Genomic DNA, 19,967 nt, shown 5'->3' with positions numbered 1-19,967 from the left:
GCCCTCGTTGTTAATTTCCCACTAGTTTTATAGAAATCAATAATAACTTCTATTTCAATCACTCAAAAAGCTATGCTCTCAAGTGAGTGTGAAGTCCATATAGATTATTGTTCAGAAATATTCTTTTCTCTGTAAACAACAATTTGCTTGTAATAGCTTTGTACAACCTAGTAAAGATCAAATCTAATATGAAAACCTGACATTAACATAACTTAGCCAGAAATGTACAGAACTGACTTTTTCCTACTCTAGCAATGAGCTTCAACCTTGGCCTGCAGATGAAAGGGGTGGAGGGCACCACAGGGAACTGGTTTGTGGACTGCTTCCCTTCCGAGATGACTATGAAAAACAAGCATCTAAGATATAAAGCAGTGCATACACTTGACATTTCTGAAGGGTCTGCCAGTCCCATAGTAAAGTTTTAGGGATCCATGGTTAAGAAAGGTTGCAAATCTCTGCATCTGAGCTTTTACAAACCCTTTACCTCTTCCCAATATTTAACCTGCTTTTAAGTTACAGAAAAAAACACCCTTTAAAATATGTATGCCAAACTGTCTGCATAACTGAGAAATTAAATTACAAAATTAGTAATACTTTGTTGGAATGACGGTGAGCTTGCAGCTGTTTGATCTACAGACAATCTCAAGTCTCACCAAAGCTGATGATGCTTAAACATTTCTCTTTGAAGCTAAGCTGAGTGGAAGGAGAAATCAAATGTTTCTTCATTTATTTTATGCACCTGCAAGAACTGGAAGCAACTACTGAAGACCATGAAAAAAAGTAAATGGAAGGTAAGCCTTGGGGGTTGAGGGGTCTCCTAGATGCTGGCAAAAAACCTGGAAATAAATGATTAAAGCTCTGTGAGGATATAAGAGAGGCAAAAGACTAGCAAAAATAAAAGCAGAAAAAGAAAAAAGTCTACTGTGAATACCTTCTTGAACTTCTGCACAAGAAAATAACTTCTGTGTTCACTGAAAAAGGACTTTACATCAAACAGCTGTCTGACTCTTACAACAAAATTTTCCTCCTGATAGAATGGGGCAAAGGTCCCTGAATATAGGCTAACTGGTTGGGCAAAAAAAGCTGCACCAAGCCCCTATAATGGATATACACACCCTTTGGAGCCTGTTACTGTAACAGTGCACAACTTATGACAAGATAAGGACACAAACATTTGGTCCTATCGTAACCATCAGGACTGAGTTTTTCCTTACAGCTGTGCACAGAAAAAGCTGTGTTCAGGCAAAAAATGTCCATTTTCATGAGAATACCCTGCAAAAGCAGCCCATGTACTGCTGGGGAATCTGCCTGAACATAAAGCTTAGTAGTGCTGTTTGGTAGTAAAACTCTTGGGGATATCTGTGTCAGGTGTTAACCTCCATCTTGTTTTCTTTTTATGGTGATTTTTACCTCCACATTGAACTAAAGCTGACATATAGTAAAAGAAAAAAAAATCTTGCACCAAACAGAAGAATATTTTTGCACAATTTTTAAACTTTAGTGCTGAACATCTTCAGCAAAAAGATGGCTAACAGACCAGGAGAACCAGTTTCACATTTCAATGCTCGAGAAAGAGGCTGCATTATAACTAAACAAGGGACATTTTGATGGGGAGTTTGATTGTCTGTAAGCCTGAAGAGACATCACTAGCCGTTTTAGAAAGTCTAGCCCTATATGTCAGCAACACCTCTTTCTCATCTAACATCAGCCATGAGAAAGAAGATGCTGGCAGTCTACATCTGAAGGAGCTGTCTGGCATGGGAATGGGGAATGGGGGAAGGTTCCTGGGCTTGCTAGAAGAGTGCTGCCTCAGCCCAAAGACTGTATACAAAGCATGATGGAAATACGACAGCAAAAATACATGCAGTTTAGAGAGGCTTTCTGCTTAGAACATAGTATGTCTTGTGCTGGCTAAAGCAAAGAGTCATTGATTTTTAAAATTTTTCCAAAATGTATTTGTTTGCTGCCACTACCCACTATCCTAAAGAAACAGGTGGTAAACAAGATTTCCCTGCAGGATTTCAGCTTTGGGAAAGGCTTAGGCTTCTTAGGGAATCCGAGCAATGGCACCAGTCTGGGTAGCTCGTGACAGCAGTGCTGTGAGGCACTACTTCCATGAAAACCACATAAAGAACCTGAGAGCTCAACATGCTCCCAAGAGACCAAGAAAACTGACAGTGAAGCAACCTGCTGCAACCAAAAGCTCAAAAGCACATCTGCAGAACAGCAGCCAAACACAGATATCTGATGACTATTCACAGCAAGGGGAATATTACGAAGACCTGCACACAGCATCTCAAGCTAATCCATCTGTACAGAAAAACGGGTGCATAAGCACACATTCTCCTGTGGTTTGAGAGACACTTTTGAAGCATGCTGGCCCTCTGAGTAAGTCATACATCAATAAGATCTATTTCTAGGATTGCACAAAGAGGTAGAAAACCCTTCTAAACACTTGTGGGTTGTCCTTTAGTTACAAAAGCACTGCATCCTGTGCGGGTTCAAAGGAGAGAACTGACACAGTTTTGACTGCATCTGTTTGCCTAACTTGGGAATAAGACAAGAATTTTAACATGCAAAAAATCATCTATTACTCAGGTGGTTATAAATATGTATTATAAACCTTTTCTTTTTAAGAATTTTAGATTCAAACAACACACAGCATCACACCACTGTTTAGAGAGGGAAAAAAAAGTAAAAATAACCACACAGGCTTGCTGGAGGGAAAGAAAGGCTAAATTCTCACTTACACAGAAGTCCCTTCATACAACTCTGGAAGGATAAAGAGGCTTTCAAGCAGATGTAAATTACACTCAAGCTGCCTTTAAGGCCCCATTTGCACTGTCAGACTAGTTTAAAGGTACTTTGATGCTAATTAGAGTCCACCCTGAACTGTTTATGTGGCACTGGTGCTGAGCTGAGAGTGCAGTTGATAGTTAGGAGTGGAAGTGTTCGGACCCTAATACTGAACTTTTCCTGCAAGACCATTTAACTCAGATTTACAAAAGGAAGGGATGATCATAAAGAAAAAGGACTTCCTTTGTACATGGTCCAAAAACCCAAAGAACAGTTGCAGATAAACTAAGTACCATCTGGCAGACATCATCACTTTTTTCTTTCCTTTTCCCTTCCACCATTTTTATTTTTAAGCCGAGACAGGAATAATTAATGTCATTTTCAGGAGCGATGCGGTGGAGGAAAATGTCTCTGAGCAGTGAGAACACAAGGCAGGGAAAACTTCAGTTGACTAATGCAGCCACTTTATCAATAGAACGGCATTACTTTGGCAGGAAGAGAATTCTAGGTAAAATAATTAAGCAATGATTTATACTTTCTTTAAAAATAAAAAGGATAGCAAAAAAAGGAACATTGTGGGCCACACTGTTCCTCCCCCTTCCCTGACTTGGTGGACTATTACTATCACAGGTGTTCCTACCACACTCCCTCCAGTTTTTTGCCACTGCAAGACTGGCCGCAGTGCCTTTGCTTGCCAAGATCTAAGTAACTCTTCCTCAACAAGCTAGGGCTTCACAGGAGGACTAAATAATCTGGAAGTCAGTTCAAGCATTTATTTGCTGGCCAGGGTCTTCGGTGGGTGGAGCGAATTGTTTTCTCGTTTTACTTTAACAAGTCGCCACTCTTATCTGACCATGAGCAGCCTCCATCAGAAACAAAAAACAGGAGCAAAGTAGGTTGCAAGGTTACCCAGGGCTTCTGCTTGAAAATTGGTACCCTGATTCAGACAACACATTCCTTACTCCTACTTCCTCCTGAGGGGAAAGGGATAATGGCAGTGGCCATCTGGAAAGAAACGTTTCCCAGTTCTCCTCTATTACTCATTGAGATGCCCACATCTGCCAGACCTCTTCCTCCCAGTTGCCTACTGACCCCTCAGCCTGCTTAGATGTGATGAGAGGTGAGGTGTAGGCACCTTTTAAAGGTTTTGGGCAGAGGGGAGTTCCCTCAGCCCTAAAGAAGTGCTTTGACAGAATGCTTTCTCTTGCTACAGGTACCATGGACCACGGCTCTGTGTTGACACCAGTCTCTGCTGAGCAGAGAAGTAAATGAACAAACTCAGAGCAGATCCCCAAGGAACTGTTGGCTCAGCTGGCCACAGACGTACTTTCAAAACACTATCCAGGAGGGCTTTCTTCCCAAAGTGGCTAATTAATCAAAATAAATACCTGCAGTCAGGAGCCCCCCCACTGTACTGTCTTTGATTTGTTCGGAGAAAGCATTCCAAGACATCTCAATTTGTTGCTAGGTATTCGGCTGCAATATCACCCTGAGGAATATAGCTTCTCAGCTGGAGCTGCATGAAACCATCACTTTCTCTTTTGAAGGAATCTGGTGTACAAAACAGAGGTGCCTTTTTTTTTTTTTAAAATTCTACCAGCACTGAGACGTCTGGGTTCCTCTTTAGTTCCCTGCTCATTCTTGTATTGAGGATGGCAGGATGCTTAAAAAACTTAGGAGGAGAACATCCCTTTGCAGACTATGATGCAGACTAGTGTAGTGGGCAGTGGCTCCAGAAAAAAGAAAGGAGGTTGAGAGCGTGAAGTCCATGTTCCCACAGGCCGCCAGGGACATCAGGAAATCCCATGTGTTGGAGGTCCCAGGAAGTATTCTCAGCTCTTGTACTCTTTGCTGAGGCTTCTACAGCCATCTCCCTCCTCGCATGTGTTCAGACCTCCTATCTTTAATGGAGCAGACAGCACTGGAGCAAATACCACAATGCACAGCACGTTCTGCCTCCAAGGCAGGAGCGGATACTGCACAGCAATGCATTTTGCTGTATGGGATGGAGCTGCCACTGCCTTCCATGCACACGGCTGATCACTCCCTTCCTTATAATACATACAGCAGCTCTCTCTGTCCAGAAGGATATCTAGAGACAGAATTACACCTCCTGCCCCAAGCTTCCAGTTTGAACCTGGGCCAAGCTATCCCTGTGGAAAACTCTTCTAATAGAGGATAATTTGAAGGTCACCATTTAAACCCACTTCACTTCTAATGCACTCCTGGCTCTGTACAAATCCCTCCTAAAGATAGGGTATCCAAACTGGATGACTCTAAGTATTATCATGGAACCACCATCTGCCAGAATCTGAAAGATCTTTGAGTGTCACCATTCATCTTTCCAAGCAGAAATATCGTCCTTCATCTTCACCCTTTGTATCATATTACGATGTCATAATAACCAACTGTCTCCAAAATGTCTCTTTTGAATATATTTGCCTCTTGTCTTAATTTCTAGTTGTCCCCTATTCCCTCATGAATTTGGAATCTATTGCAGGAAAAAAAGAAAATAAAAAACAACTGAGTTTAATCACAACAAAGCTTGCTAGAATCACGTTGATGCAGCAAAAAAGCACATCTGCTAGAAGCAAACATGCAAAAAGCCCAGTTTCATGGGTTTATAGAGAAACAAGAAGACCATAAGACCAGAGACAGAAATATTTGGAACCTCCTGTCTCCAGATCAGAATGGAACTCAGATGCGTAAGGACTAATCACTGGGGTTGACTGCTACTTGAGATGCATTAGTATAGCCGCTTAAAACTTTGAGCAGTTCCATCAAAGTCAAGGTTTCTCTTTTTGAAGTTAGGCAAACAAGTATTGATAGACTGCAAGTTGCCATTAGATAAATAACATGCCAATGTCCACACACCACAAGAGTTTGATGGTATTTTTTTTCCAGAAGGCTGAAATGGAACTCATTGTACTCTTTTTAAAATCATTTCCCTCAGTTGCTCAGGTATTGATGAAGAACAACCAACTCAGTTACATAGGGTAACCAAAGAATGGTAAAGATATGCCAGATGAAGCTAGACCAAAGGTAATGTAAAATATAAGAATATTATTCAATGCATTAGCACTGGAAAATTTGTAGACAGATTTCTGCAGGCCAGCTGTGAATAAGAGTGGGCAGGGCATGATCTAGCATAAATACAGTGTACAGTGCAGTACTGAAAGGTGCTGGATGAAGGAAGGGTTTGGTAAACCTCAACCATTCACTCAGTGGTAATCAGGGAATGACTGTGTACTGGCCAGGCAATGCATTAGAAGTCTTCATTTCCATCACAGTACCATACGTGATCTAGAAACAATGGATATGATTTCTTTGAGTAACCTCCAACAGCTTCAGGCCTCCTGAGCATAAGACCAGGATTTTTATAGAGTGAAAATACAGCAGGTGGTACCATTCACTAACAGGGGAGCTGCCTGTCCCCTCCCTCATGACATCCACCAGGTCTTCTGTGGCCCTGCCACTTGCCCATTGTTGACTGTCAGCTAGTCCCAACACCCAAAGAAAGACCATTGTCCTCCAAGGCTGCAGGTCATGTAACTGCACCAGGGCCCACCTGACCGAATAGGTAGCCCTTCCATTTCATTCTTCACAGCCATCACCCTAATCCCCTGTCTAAACTACTATGCTTTGGTATTTACTTAGCTTGTTCCACTTTGTCAGTCAGTTAGGGAATTTGGTGATTAGGGGTTTTGTCTGCTCTTTTTGTGGTTTGGTTTTTTTTTTTAATTAAAAAAAGAAAGAAGAGGAAAGAAGAAGATGAATTTCACTCTTTAGTTATGTATTTCCTAACTACCTGTACCAAGAACAAAGACACAAACCTTCTAAAATCTTTAAGAGGTTTGGTTTTTTTTCTTTTTAAGTTTGGGATTTTCTAGCAGTACTGTTTCCCTTTCTGTGCCAACTAAAATGTCTGTGTTTCGTAACTGATAAAGGTGCCTTTAACAAAAGTCCACAACAAGGAGCATTGTGTGCTGATACAATTGTTCAGTAGATGCCCAGTCCCAGACAGATGGTGCTTTATCCTCACCCACTCTTCAAGACAGCATAATGCATTGTCCTGTCAGGGATTAATGAAAGTGCCACTCACATTAGATGCTAATTCTAGTAGCAACTCTCTTGCTACACTACAGATACTACCACTACTGCTTGTAACTAATGCTTGAAGCAGGCAGTCCACACTAAGGAGAAGCAGGGCATTGAGAAACCAAAGTGAGGAGCACAATGCAAGAACCTATGTAGAATGCAAACTCATGGTCAAGGGGAAAGAGACACTTGAAAAGGGAGGCAAGGATGATGGAAAGAAAGAAACACAGAGAAACAGTAGAAGAAAAAAATGAGGACTGAAGATTAAAGAAGATAAAACAAAGATCAGGAACCAAATGGGAAGTTAAAGCAAAAGATTCAACACAAATGAGAAAAGCACCTTTTCTCAGTAATGGCCAACACATTACATCATCAGAAAATCAGCACTAGAAAGGTGCCCCATAATAGGGAAGAGCAGCTGAAACACAGGACATAGAGTGATGCCAGTGAGGGTAGGTTATTCTACAGTTGGATCTTGTCCCATTGTGTACTCCAAAGCATTACTGCCTTATAAAACTACATATGCATGCTTAACAACTTGAATAGGCACACAGTTGAGTACTGATTATTAATGAAAATAAGAGTCTCAAAACTGACTCCTGGATACCTACTCCAAGAAAAATATACAATTCAGAGATAAGTTTTCAGCTCTGTCCTGGACCCTTCCTCTTTTTGTTTAGATAAGAGATTTCAGATCCAAGACTGATTTTAGATGCTTCCACACATGCATGAAGTGGGCTGAGAAGCACCTAGGCTCAAAACAGCTTGTGCTACAGCACTTTCGTCATGTCTTCCTTCTAGTACTGTGGTTGTTTACCATGGTCTGTATGTGGCAGAGTGGGAGAGCAGAAATCCAACTATTGGACCTCTCTTTCTGAAAAGTCACTGGGGCATGTGAAATCTTTTGTGTTTGAGAAAAGCTCCTACATATTTACATGGATGACAACTCTAGTTAGATACTCCACACAGAACTTCTAATAACTAGGACTATCACGTCACTAATTGGTCAAGGGAACATAGGCCTTTCACTCTGCATTTCAGAGGCGGTTTCTTATGGGAGAAAGGGAAGAAAGGGAAGGAAGAGTCTATTCAGAGATGTTTATCAAACTTGAAAAGCCAGACCCTGGCAGCAGATGGTAGATGGCAAACAGGAAGATTTTGTGAAAAACTAGAACAGTATAAAAACAGTGGAAAGAAGGAAAGAATTCTGACAGCAGGAAATACTAAAATTTAAAGATATACAAGGAAATACATTTATACTTTTTGTTGCTCCATTAATAGGTAAAATTGGAGCAATGGAATAAATGCAAGGGAAATGAAAAAGCAAGAGTAGTCTATCACTAACAAGCTTATGCACCAACAAGCAGCTTGAGTCCAGGTCTTGAAATATATATTAGTATATTAGACCATAATGTTTTCAAATTTCTTCTGAGGGTTGGAGAAATGGTGTATACTATTAACTTCTCACAAGTCTCCAGTACTTTATATTAAGAAGCTGTGGTCATGGTAAAAAGCAGATGAACTATAAAACAAGAAAACTTTCTCTGGTTCACAAAGTCAATGAGCTGTAAATCACGGGAAGTTGATAGGGTACACCAGGAAATTCAAACTGTATTCTTCTGCAATTCTCATGCTCGTATTTGTCAGGAGATCCACTGCTGTCGGACACTAGGAATGGACTAGATGGGCTAGATATATCTTTGGTCTGACGTGTTTGTCCATTTTTATCGCTTTCTTTATAACTTTCTTTACTAAGAAATGACATGTCAAGGAGATGAAAGAAAATTTATTAATGACGATATGTTTGACAGCCACTATACTGGACTAAAATGATGTTAGCTGGAGCCAAGAACAATGTAAGTTGATACCCAACTCATCACTCCACACTGCAAGTGCACATACTTCAGTGACATACTTCCAGGCTCAGACCTCCTTACATCTCCATTTGCGATAGTCCTTACTATTCTCCATCTGGACCTTTCTGGAATAATACTTATTGTATTGTCCAGAAATTTTGCTGATTGCGTAACTGCATACAAACTGAATGCCAGAAGAAAAGAGATTTTTTTTTTCTTTTGTGGTCCAAAATAATATTCCAGATTCAGAGCTACATGATGAACTTTCCCCTCTCAGTTACAATCTCCCCCCCCTTTTTTTTGTCCATTCCTTGTGCAATTCTACCGGTGCAATTACCACCTCACCTGCAGTACGTCTCTGGATTTCAGTATCAATGCAACCATACTTTAATGTACTCTTAGAGGGATATTTATACCACCTAGCTCTAAGTACGTCTCTGGATTTCAGTATCAATGCAACCATACTTTAATGTACTCTTAGAGGGATATTTATACCACCTAGCTCTAAGCACCTAAGTTGGTCATAGTTATTAACCAGCTAGTCACTGCAAACTCCCTCTTTAGTCCACAGGGGAAGATCAGATCCTTCAGTCTCCTTCAGAGTAAATATATTACCATAACCTGCAACTCTTGGTACTCAAGCCATGAGATTTTTATATGTAGAAGCTCCAAGCAGCACTAAATTCCACACCATGCTACCAAATTGATTTTAGTGTTAACCCAAGATAACTTGGGTTCAAGCCTTTAAACACAATCCACTCTCCTCTGCTACAAAGGTGCTGTCCTATAAGAGTCATAGGAGATCAGCTCATCTTCATGAAAACTGTATATCATCCTTTAAGCCCACACGTAATTTTTCATAGCTGAAGCCCTACGCAGTTGTGTGAATAAATCGCAAACACTTGCAATAGTTCAGTTTGCCTGAGCAAGATTCATTTTACAAATAACTCAACACAGGCTTAACTTCTGCCAGCCCCAACTAAATGAACTAAAGGAACAAGCACTTGATGTCTATGGGTGAACAAAGTCTGAGCAACACCAAAGTTTAATTTTTATAAAGTCATTTTTCTCCACCATAACTGTGTTAAAACTCAGCTTACAGCTAGTCTTTAGTCTCATTTTTAATATGCTATTATATCTATAAAACACATCTTACCTTGATCTTCTGAAGAGACCGGTGACCTGGAATAAAACAACAAAGTCCAGTCAATCTTTGGTATGGAAAGGCCACAAATAAGGTTCAATGTCATTATGGGGAATAGAGTGTGGAGGAATTGGAAGGTTTGATTCTTTATTCTAAGGGCTAACTTAGAAGGGAGGACTGGAAGGCATCTGACAAGAAAAGAGCAGAAAGGGGCAGAGACAGAGAGCAGGTTCTGCAGACCAGTGTGGCCATATGGAGTCATGTCCATAAGGCAGCTGGCAGCTGCACTGTTAAGCACTTATGCCAAGAGTTTCTCTAGGTACTTGGCAAAGAACGTATCTATTACTGTTACTGTTAGAAATAGCTGACATTACTGTTCAGAAAGTCCTGATCCTTCAGAGATTATTGAAGGGACCATAATTAAGTGTGGGCCAGGAGGAAACTTCACAGCTAGGGGTTGTTGAGGAAATTATAGCTTCAGAGGAACTTGCAGTCATTAAGGTGGTCATTTTTCTTACCACGAGTCAATGTGGTGGAGCCCATAAAACACTAGTTGTAATCAATACCAGTTCATGCCATCTTCACAAAAGCAACATAAACAGACAAAAAAAAAAAAAAAAAGGGGGTCTGGACAGGTGTAAGTACAGTAAAGAGCAACGTAACAGCAGCAATACAAGAGAGTTACAGGATACCCTAACCAGTGGCTTAAGCCTCTGATAATATTCCAAGAGTGAGGGGTTATAAAACATGAGGGACGTCTCAGGCCCCTGCTGATGAAGAGAAGGGCCCCACTGAATTCCATAGATTTCTGTCACAGCTTCCATCATTCAGGATCACACTCCTCATCGTTTTGGTCAGCACCCACAACAAAGGAACATAAAGAGGTGTAAAGTATTGGCCCTCCATTTTTCCCTCTGCTGCAGTAACTTGGCTTAGCAAAACTGGGGCTAACTGTACAGCCAAATCTGGGATGTGCCTTGGTTATTTAGACCAGATTGACAGCACAGAGTGAATTGGACCATTGCCTCAGCACTTCCCCAATAAAGATTTTCAACTGCATATATAGCCTTCCCACCCAGGTAACAAGGAGTTTGTTCCTGCAGTGAGTGGGACAACTCATGCTTCCTTTCCAAGATACATTTAATTTTGCACCAAGGTATAAAAAATAAAAAATTACTAAAGATTTAATAATGTTACTGTTGCCAGCAAACAGATCAAAGCTGACATAAGAAAAGCAGTCACAGAGGGGTGAAGGGAAAAGAAGGAGCAAAGAGGAAAAGAGCACATGTATATTTAACGGAGTCAGCAGGGGCTGGGGGGGCGGGGGGCGGAAGGGAAAGGTTACAAACTCTGGATTTAGAGGAATAAAGTGGCTGAGGAAGGAGTCATGATCTCATTCCATAACAGGGGTCTGAAAATGAAAGTTGAGGGATTATAGGACATCAGAAGCAGATATGCAAATATGTAGATGCAAACAGGAAAAATGGAAAGAAAAGAAGGAAAGTTTCCTAATGAGGTATGTAAATTTTTAAAAAAGAGAGAGATTTGCAAAAGAAGAGTGGAAAGAGTTACAGCACAGCTGGAGCAATGGTCACTGTGAAAGGAAAAAATGTGATTGCCTAATTAAGATTCTGAATGTGCAAGAAGCCAATGTGTCTGTATGGATCAGAATTAATTAACGCTCTACTCCCATTAAATCCTCTGATTGCTGCTGAACATCCTAGGCATGTATCCTGCTCTGCTGCCAACCAGGCCAGCTCTGCCCTTGCACTTCAATCATGTCTGTGGAAATACAGTAGGAACACAGATAACCCACAAGACTAGCAGGCATCACTAGGACTCTGTCCCACTGCTTTGACCTGTTAGTTACAGGCCTTCCTCCACAACCCCCAGCAGAAACCCTTCTAAAGGTCAAAACTCAACACACAAGAGTTTTCTACAAGGTTAAACAGTGCAGAATAGGCCATATCAAGAGGTGCAAATTTTTAGGTACTTAAAAATATTTTTACATGCAGAAGTCACGCCAGGTTCCTTAGCTCACGTATTCTGACTCTCCACTCATGGCTAATGCAGTATCCCACAGCATCAGTAGAATTTATTCTTTTGTTTTTTTCTTAATTGCACAGTTTCATTACCTTTCAGATCTTCATGTGAAACAATAAAATAAACAGTACAAATTATCCTATAATTTGGCTCTTCCTTATGCCTGGTAAAACAGATGTCATTAGTTCCTTAAAGCATCAACAACAGGAGAGACACTATAACAATACCACCGCCTTCTCGATTAAAACATTGAAGAGCGGGATGAAAAATATGTTTGTGAATATTTAGTGTGTCCAAAATTAGTATATATTTTTTAAAATACTACTGCCATGAACCTTTGTTGCGTTGTTGCATGCCTTGAACACAGAGGTTGAACAATAAGAAATCAAACAGGTACTGCTCTTGCTACTAGCAGTGTTTTCATTTGAAAGGCTTCATCAAGCATCTTTTGGAACCGTGTAGCCTGGTATCCTGAGAAAATAAGGTTTATATAATCACAGCATCTTGATGTGTACATATGCACCTCTCTGCCTCACCCTAATAAAGTTTGAGCTTGTTGGCTCGTTTCACCCATTGTTAACAGAGGGGTTGGAGAGCCAGTTTCTGCTTTCACAAGAAAACGCAACAGCATAAGCTCAAACTTTGAGGTAGCTGCGAAGCCATAGAGGTTTTGAATATGTCAGCCACAGGAAAGCCTCAACAAGAGCTTCCGCCACTGGACATACCAAAGGTTCAACCACAAAAAACTAGGCTTCCTTTGTTTCACTACTGACATAAAGTATTTTGGCAAAGAGTGGAGAGGACTTTCAACATTCTCCTACAATTTCAGGCCATACATTTTAGCAGGGGGGAGGTTTGCCAAACCGTTCAAGTACTGGCCTAACTACACCAAGGGGAGTCTTGCTTGTAACTATAATGTAAGGAAGTGAGGCTGCTGGGAAGGCCACACTAATAGCGTTGGGCATTTTATGCATTGTCTAGTCTACCCCATGCTTATGATAGGCTCTAAGGGAGGAAAGAAAGAAAGTCTAATACCTGCTCTAAACCACATACACTCACTCCACAGCCACAGGGGGCTTTCCCAACAGCAAAAATATCCAGTAGATGCTCATATTTCCAGTCACACATCTTTCTCTCAGGTCTGTCAGAAGTGTGAAGGATATACTGTGGCAGCACTCTTCACCAGATGGGTGTCCTGAGAAGGGAGGATTCACAGCTGCTAACATCCACACAGTAACTATCTATCTAGTGCCTGTCAGCTGCCCTCAGAGTATGATTCTAGCTGTGTGTTTGACTGTCATAAAGAAGCAAGATATTATTCCCACAACCTCTATGCCTTCAAAAAAATAGAGACAAGTCAGAGATACTTCAGAAAAAATAATATGCTGTCAAGATCTGTGGTCCCACCGAGGTCAAAACACTTTGCCAAATGAAATCTTGAAGAGATTTTAATTTGGTTAAACAAAACAAAATAAATCAACCCCCCAAAACCTTCAGAAAAAGGTTCAGGCACTGCAATGCCCTGGTCTTGGCCATTTCAGAATGCAATTGCTTATTTTTCATATTAATTGTTACTTGTTTCTGATTTTATCTTGGTGTAAAATTGTAGAAAGAAACACTCATCACCCACCCCCCCAAGGCAGTAGCAGACTATCTGTGATTGGCTACATTTCCAGAATCATGAGATTAAATTAGCTCTTCCACCAACAATGCTCCTTTCTCATGCATAACTGTGAAAGGGAAGCCCAATTTAAAATACTTCCACCAAAGGCATTAATCTGACTTTTCCCCTGCCCTGATTTGACAGATGCTTTATGAAGAGCTATTGCTGTAGTGACTAGTTAAAGGGAAGACAAATATTACTACGACAATAGGGAAGAGCATCAGAATGGAGGAGGAGGGAAAGTATGTTATCACCTCTGTTTGCTTTCCATGCTGTTCATCCCCCTCCTTTCGCTATAGGTCCTGCAGTAGTGCTGTCCTCCTGTTGCAGAGTGGCAAGCTCTACTCAGAAGATATAATAGTACTTGCAAGCCTCAGTCTGCAAGGGGAAGCTGCACATTGCCTGTTCCACCATTCCTTATGCAAGCAAAGCAATACCTTTTGTGCTTAACACAAAATGCACAAGGATCTCCCAAGAAATGAGGTACACATATTTAGAAATGCATAAAATAGCCTGAATAATAACGTAAAAAGCCCTTACTCATACATTCACGAGATGCTTCCAGCAAATTGGAAGACTTATGATACTGAAGGCATGAGACATGCCCACCTAAAACAACACTGTGCCTCAGAGTTAATGGCCTGATCCAAAGCTCACTGGAATTTTTCCACTCACTCTTACAGGCTTTGGATCAATTGCTGGCAAAAACCTAATCCCCAGTATAGCCAAGACAGCCTTCAGTATCATACAAGCCTTCCCCAAACAGCCAAACACTCACAGCTGTTTCCAAGTGCACTCTCCAATGTGCATGCACTAGATTTATTTAGCACTGGAAGCATGGAAGAGGGAATATTCATTTCTAAGGAGGGAAGGGCAGGGACTGTCACAATTTCGAGCCTAGTTAACTGAGGCTTAGGAACCTAGAGAAATACAGCCAGCCTCCAGCAGATGAATTCTAACAACATTTCAGCAAATGGGTACATTATTCATGAAGACAAAAGCCTCTAGAGAAACAAACCCGGAGCTGATGTAAAGCAGCTATTTTAATCAATAAACCTGTAGCAGAAACCATCTGCACCAGGCCTATTTAAAACCAGCCATTTACCATTTAAAGGCCAAATAACAATCTGTGTGCAGCAATTCTGCTGGGTTTTATGACCATTCCCCTTTTTCCCTGCTTAAGCAATGTATTTCTGCAAACTTTCTAATTCAGTCTGACAATAGCTGCCTGTGACCAGGGGAGAGAAAGAGCTTTCAGATTAAACCCATTCCTTCTCATTTTTTGTGTACATCTCTTCAGAACTGAAAGTGGCCTCTCTATTGGGATTTATTCATATATTCTCTGACTGTAACAGAAGAAAATTTTTAGCACGTAAACTATTTTTAAAATAAAGGTGAGGAAACCCCCTCATTCAGCACTCTGGGACTGGTGAGTCCCCTGCAGCCGTAGCCGCAGACAGTACCTTGTATCTTACTGGCAGAAAGGCAGAACTGCTTTTTTTCCGGATCCCTCAGTGTCTCCTACTTGGAGCGCCTAATAAGAGTTAAAGATAATGCTCAGCCTGGGCATCACCATGTTCTGCCATGGCACTTGATGAAAAATAAAAGCCTAAGAATTACTGAGAGCTTCCCCTCACGTCCACTTTGACCCTATACATGCCCAATTCAGAGTGACCTTAACAGGCTGGAGAAGTGGGCTAGCAGCAACCTAGCAAGTTCAACAAAGGCAAATGCAAAGTCCTGCACCTCAGGAAGAATAAACCCATGCAAGAAGGCAGGCTGGGGGCCTACCACCTGGAAAACAGCTTTGCAGAAAAGGATGCAGGGTGTTAGCGGAGCATGAGCTGAAGGTAAGTCAGCAGATTTCCCTGCGACAGCGAAGGCCAATGGTATACTGGGCTGTATTTGCAAGAGCACAGCCATAAGGTAGATGGAAGTGATTTTTACCCTCTACTCCGTACTTGTGACACTTGAGAACAAGAAAGACATTGACAAATTGGACTGAGTTCTACAAAGAGCCATGGAGATGGTGAAGGCCTATGAGGAGAGGCTGAGGGAGCTGGCTTCGTTCAGTGAAAAGAGAAGGCTCAGGGAAAATCTTGTTGCTGCCTTCAGCTACCTACTGGGAAGGTATAGAGAAGACAGAACCAGAGTCTGCTTGAAGAAAGAGGAGGAGGAGAAGCAACAGTCACAAGTTGGGACGTGAGAAATTCAGATTGGCTATTAGGAAAAACTTTTTCACTGTGTGGATGACCAAACAGGGAAACAGATTGTACAGAGAGATTATTGAATCTCCAGCTTTGCAGATACTCAAAACTCATCCAGACAAGGCTCTGAACAATTTCATCTAACTGGACCTATTTTGAACAGAGGTTTGGATTAGATGACCTTCAGAGGTTCTTCCCAACCTAAATTTTTCTGCAATTCTATGAGTCACTCTACAAAGCTATCTGCTTTTACTATCCCAGCTTTCCTGTCATTCTTTCCTCTCAAATAATTCTCACAAAGGCCATACTGTCTCACACACGTGGGAAAATGCTGACCAGCAATGCACCCTGAATCTAAAAAATGCCGTTCAAGTTATTTATTATTTTGCAGAAATCCGTTCATACATGTCCTGTTAATCTGTAACAACAATCTGGAGAGCCTAATTTTTTCCAATGCTGCTAAAGGCAAAGATTGGTATTTTTCCTAGCATCTCTGTAACTTCCTTCTGCAGCCTCAGTCTCTACCTGCACATAAATCATTGCCTCAGGCTGTTCACAAGCAGTCCAACATACAGGAATGTAGCTTGGGGCTCCTTAGGAAAACAAGGGCAGGTCAGATGTATTACTTGATGTGTCTCAGGAATGTCTGTGTTCCTTATATTGTTCCATATCTTTTCACATTACTGTCTAACCTTTTATCTCTTACCGTTTCTCTGTCCACTGTAGAATGCTTTGAATGAAGGCTTGGAACACCACAATGCAGCTATACCTGAAGTTGTACTGACACCCAGAGGAGTTGCCTGGGAATTGCTGCTTAACAAAGGAATAAAAGATTTTATTGCAAAATCAGATGTAAACCCAAACATGCTTAACCTTGCTATAAAAAAGAAGAAGAATGAGAGAAGAAGAAAGAGAGAGATGTTCTAACATGTTCATCTTGAAAAAGATAGTTCTACCTTGAAATCAAGGTCAAAACATGATCCAAGAAAGCTGGCTTGTTATTTCCTTGAAAAAAGAAGGTATTTCCAAATGACCAGCAGGATCACTGTAGGGTGATAGTGCGTTGTTGGTTTTTTGGGTTTTTTTAATACTTGGCCTCTCTTTCTCTTATCACTACATGACACCAAAGTAACTCAGAGGAACATTCATTTTGAAGAGGGCCTGATCCAGACTTCTTTGAAACGCTATTCTTCCATTTCCAGATTTGAATTAAATCTTCAAAATCCTCACTGTCCTTCCTGTCAATTGTTTGACAAATTTGGGGGGCAAAAGGCAAAAGAAAGGCAGTAACTGATGTGGCTCTAACCCTAAAAGAAATAAAGTGAGATCTAGCCACATCATTTAATACTTTGGTGAAATAACAGACTGGATGTCAAAGGACTGGATGCTGTTTGAAACAGCTCTTTATTAAGAAGACCTGGGACAGGCACTAAAGGGTCTGGGTGTACACACTACCTTAACATCCTACGTGAAAAGCAAAAAAAGATGTTAGGTGCAATCAGGTAACAAAACATCTGACCTCTTTCCTCAACAACGGATCTCTGTATTTTTACTTTTTCCAGAGAAAGATTAACCCAGAGATCATTTTGCTATGACTTTAACTTTTTTATTTAACCCAGAGAAAGGAATTATTTTGGTAACCACAAAACCATGACAGCAAGCACATCAGGTATACTCTGATTCAGAAGTCACATCGCCACTTGGCCTTCAGGTTAGATGGACATGAAGCACATCAGCCGCTTGGTATTTCGAGACACCACCCAAATAATCTTAGGCCAGTTTGGGTTTCTAAACAATCTAGAAGCTACCCTAAGTAGTGTGTTTGTTACCACAAAGCAAACCAGTGACTCCTGATAAATAGCCTTTAGTGGTTTTGGGAGAAGAGAGACTGAAACACAGGAATCCCTCAGAAACAGATTCTTGCAATTATGTTCATAAATACATGGCCTGATTTTCACAAGTGCTAACCACTAAGCAACCCTCACTTGCTTGCCATCTTTAAAAAAAAAAAAATCACCTCAGTTAATGTGCATTACACACAGGTCCTAGGCAGAGCAGAATTGCTGAGCCCTTTACTTTCCTGCTACAGAGTAATTAATGGAGAATAAAACTTGTAATGGGAGTTTCAGATATGGTTTCGTGCTGCACTTTTAGATGGCTGGCACAGGAACAAGAATCTAGAAGTCAGGGTTACACTGGCTCCAAGCCACCGCTGGCTCTCTGATTTCAGCTCTTGGCATAATTTAACCAGGTCCATCTGTCCCTGCTTGCCCATGGGCATCAACACTGCCAAGAACCTCAGCAAGGCTATGTGTTACGGCCCTGCTCCTCATGTATTTCCCTCCCATGCACACACCTCTGTGCCAGAACTACTAAATGTTCGCTCATTCTCAGCTACTGAGACAAAGCTGTGGCTTTTAGCGCTCCTTTTCCAGCACAGAGGAGCAGCAGGCAAGCAGGGACAACTTTTCTCCCTCCCCATTTGAATGCTTTTAAGCTTTCAGAAGTTTCTCCTCTCACCTGCGAAATCCTTTCGCAGGCATTTTAAGAAGACAGCACCTTCTACACTCAGACATATAAGTCCACAGCCAGGGGACTAGGACAGGCACCCTAGACATGGGAGGGCAAGGACAGCTCCCTGCAGAGCAGCCATGCCAAGATGCACAGCCTGGGGAATGTGCTCCCTGTCCCTCAGCAGTTCCCAGGTGAACCGGAGAATCTCTCCCCAACTCAAGCATGCTAAACCCAGCCCATGTTCACAGGTACTTTCTGTTTCAAGCAACATTTTCCAGAAGAAATAAACCTCTTTAGTGCACACCTCCACCAAGCAAAACCAGCTCACCAATATACATTTCAAGCAACCCTAGTGAAAAACCTCACTTTTCATTCAAGGAGTCAAGTGAAGACTCATGTCAAAATATTGCTCCCAGCCTCAACCAAACACTGTGAACTTTGTGGGTCTAAAATACTAAATTGCAAACCTCAAAAGATGACCTGTTTTCACATTACTATGCTTTGTCTCTAGCTTTTTGTTGCATAGTATTTTGACACTTTCCAGTTTCCAGCCACAGCTGAAATCCAAACATGCAGATATCTGAAAAATTAGAGAAAGTTAGCAAAGGTTTGACTTGTTGGAGTTTAACACTGTCAACTCAGGCAAAGTAGTAGTACTGTGTGATAGTCTAGAGCAGTTATTTTACCAAACTACATTTCTATTCTCTTTGCAAGCCTGTTAAACAAGAACTTAGGAATATGACTGGGGTATCAATAAATAAGTCTGAATGCAGATTACGAGATGTCCTAGTGTGAAAGCTTGGACACACCATGTATTCCAATGTGTGTGTTACATATGTACAGGACTATGTCTCGTACCCACGCCCTGAAGCTTATTAGCTTTGGCTTTGATAAGACAGCTTGGTACTGAGTGAGAGCACATCAAGAACCAGTCTCCTCTCCAAGCAGATGGCAGCTCCTTATGGCAGGGACAAAGCACATGGACAAAGGCTTGCTATTCCTGTGCAATGCTCAGAAAAGTAGGACCAGGATGTTGTGGCTTTTTGTCTTACTTCAACTCTTACAAATAAGTAACAAGTACACACAAATACAGGCATACATATTACCCAAAACTACAAGCTTCACTTCTTTTCCAACTTTTATTGGACTGGAAGCCTGCCGTGCTGGAAGATATTCACCCTATATTTATTCTGGGCTTAAAGCAACCCCAGAAGAATACAGGCTGTCAATCATCCTATATCACACTAATAAACCCAGCTAGCACCTTTTCCAGTGCCTTTAATGTCACTGCGGGCCACGGGTCTGAAGAGAGGAATATTCACACTCTACAGTGGCATCGTCAGCTCCACTGTCTCCTCTACCCTTCTCTTGCCAGGTGCAGTTACCACATGCCTGATGCTTGCAGGAAAGCAGGAGGTCCTAAAGGTTAAATTATCAGAAGTAATTTTCTTTTACCCAGCCAAACGGAAAACAAGGGTACAAGAAGTGACTGTCTTGCTATGTTCTCCTGCCTTCATTGCTGCAGAGTTGCTTTACTTCTCAGTGTAGGTTCTGCTTCTCAATCCAGGGGCTAAAGTAAGCAAGCAAGGATGGAAGTAAAGGATAAAAAAGCAAAAAGAAGGAGTTATAACAAGGAAAGGGAAGGG

At 41.4% G+C, this 19,967-nt stretch overlaps 1 protein-coding gene across 2 annotated transcripts in view; it reads right to left on the bottom strand.

The window, feature by feature from the left end:
* Positions 1–19,967, bottom strand: part of DGKI (diacylglycerol kinase iota) — a 110,417-nt gene that overhangs the window by 18,433 nt on the left and 72,017 nt on the right. For both annotated transcript variants that reach the window (XM_059816128.1, XM_059816129.1), the window contains one exon: positions 9,907–9,932. In XM_059816128.1, the coding sequence (XP_059672111.1) occupies positions 9,907–9,932 (26 nt within the window). The remainder of the gene's footprint in view (positions 1–9,906; positions 9,933–19,967) is intronic.

The sequence above is a fragment of the Gavia stellata genome, chromosome 4 (assembly GCF_030936135.1).
Source record: "Gavia stellata isolate bGavSte3 chromosome 4, bGavSte3.hap2, whole genome shotgun sequence".
Lineage (NCBI taxonomy): Eukaryota > Metazoa > Chordata > Aves > Gaviiformes > Gaviidae > Gavia > Gavia stellata.
The sequence above is the reverse complement of the archived record's forward strand: the minus strand, read 5'-3'. Positions and strand labels throughout refer to the sequence as shown.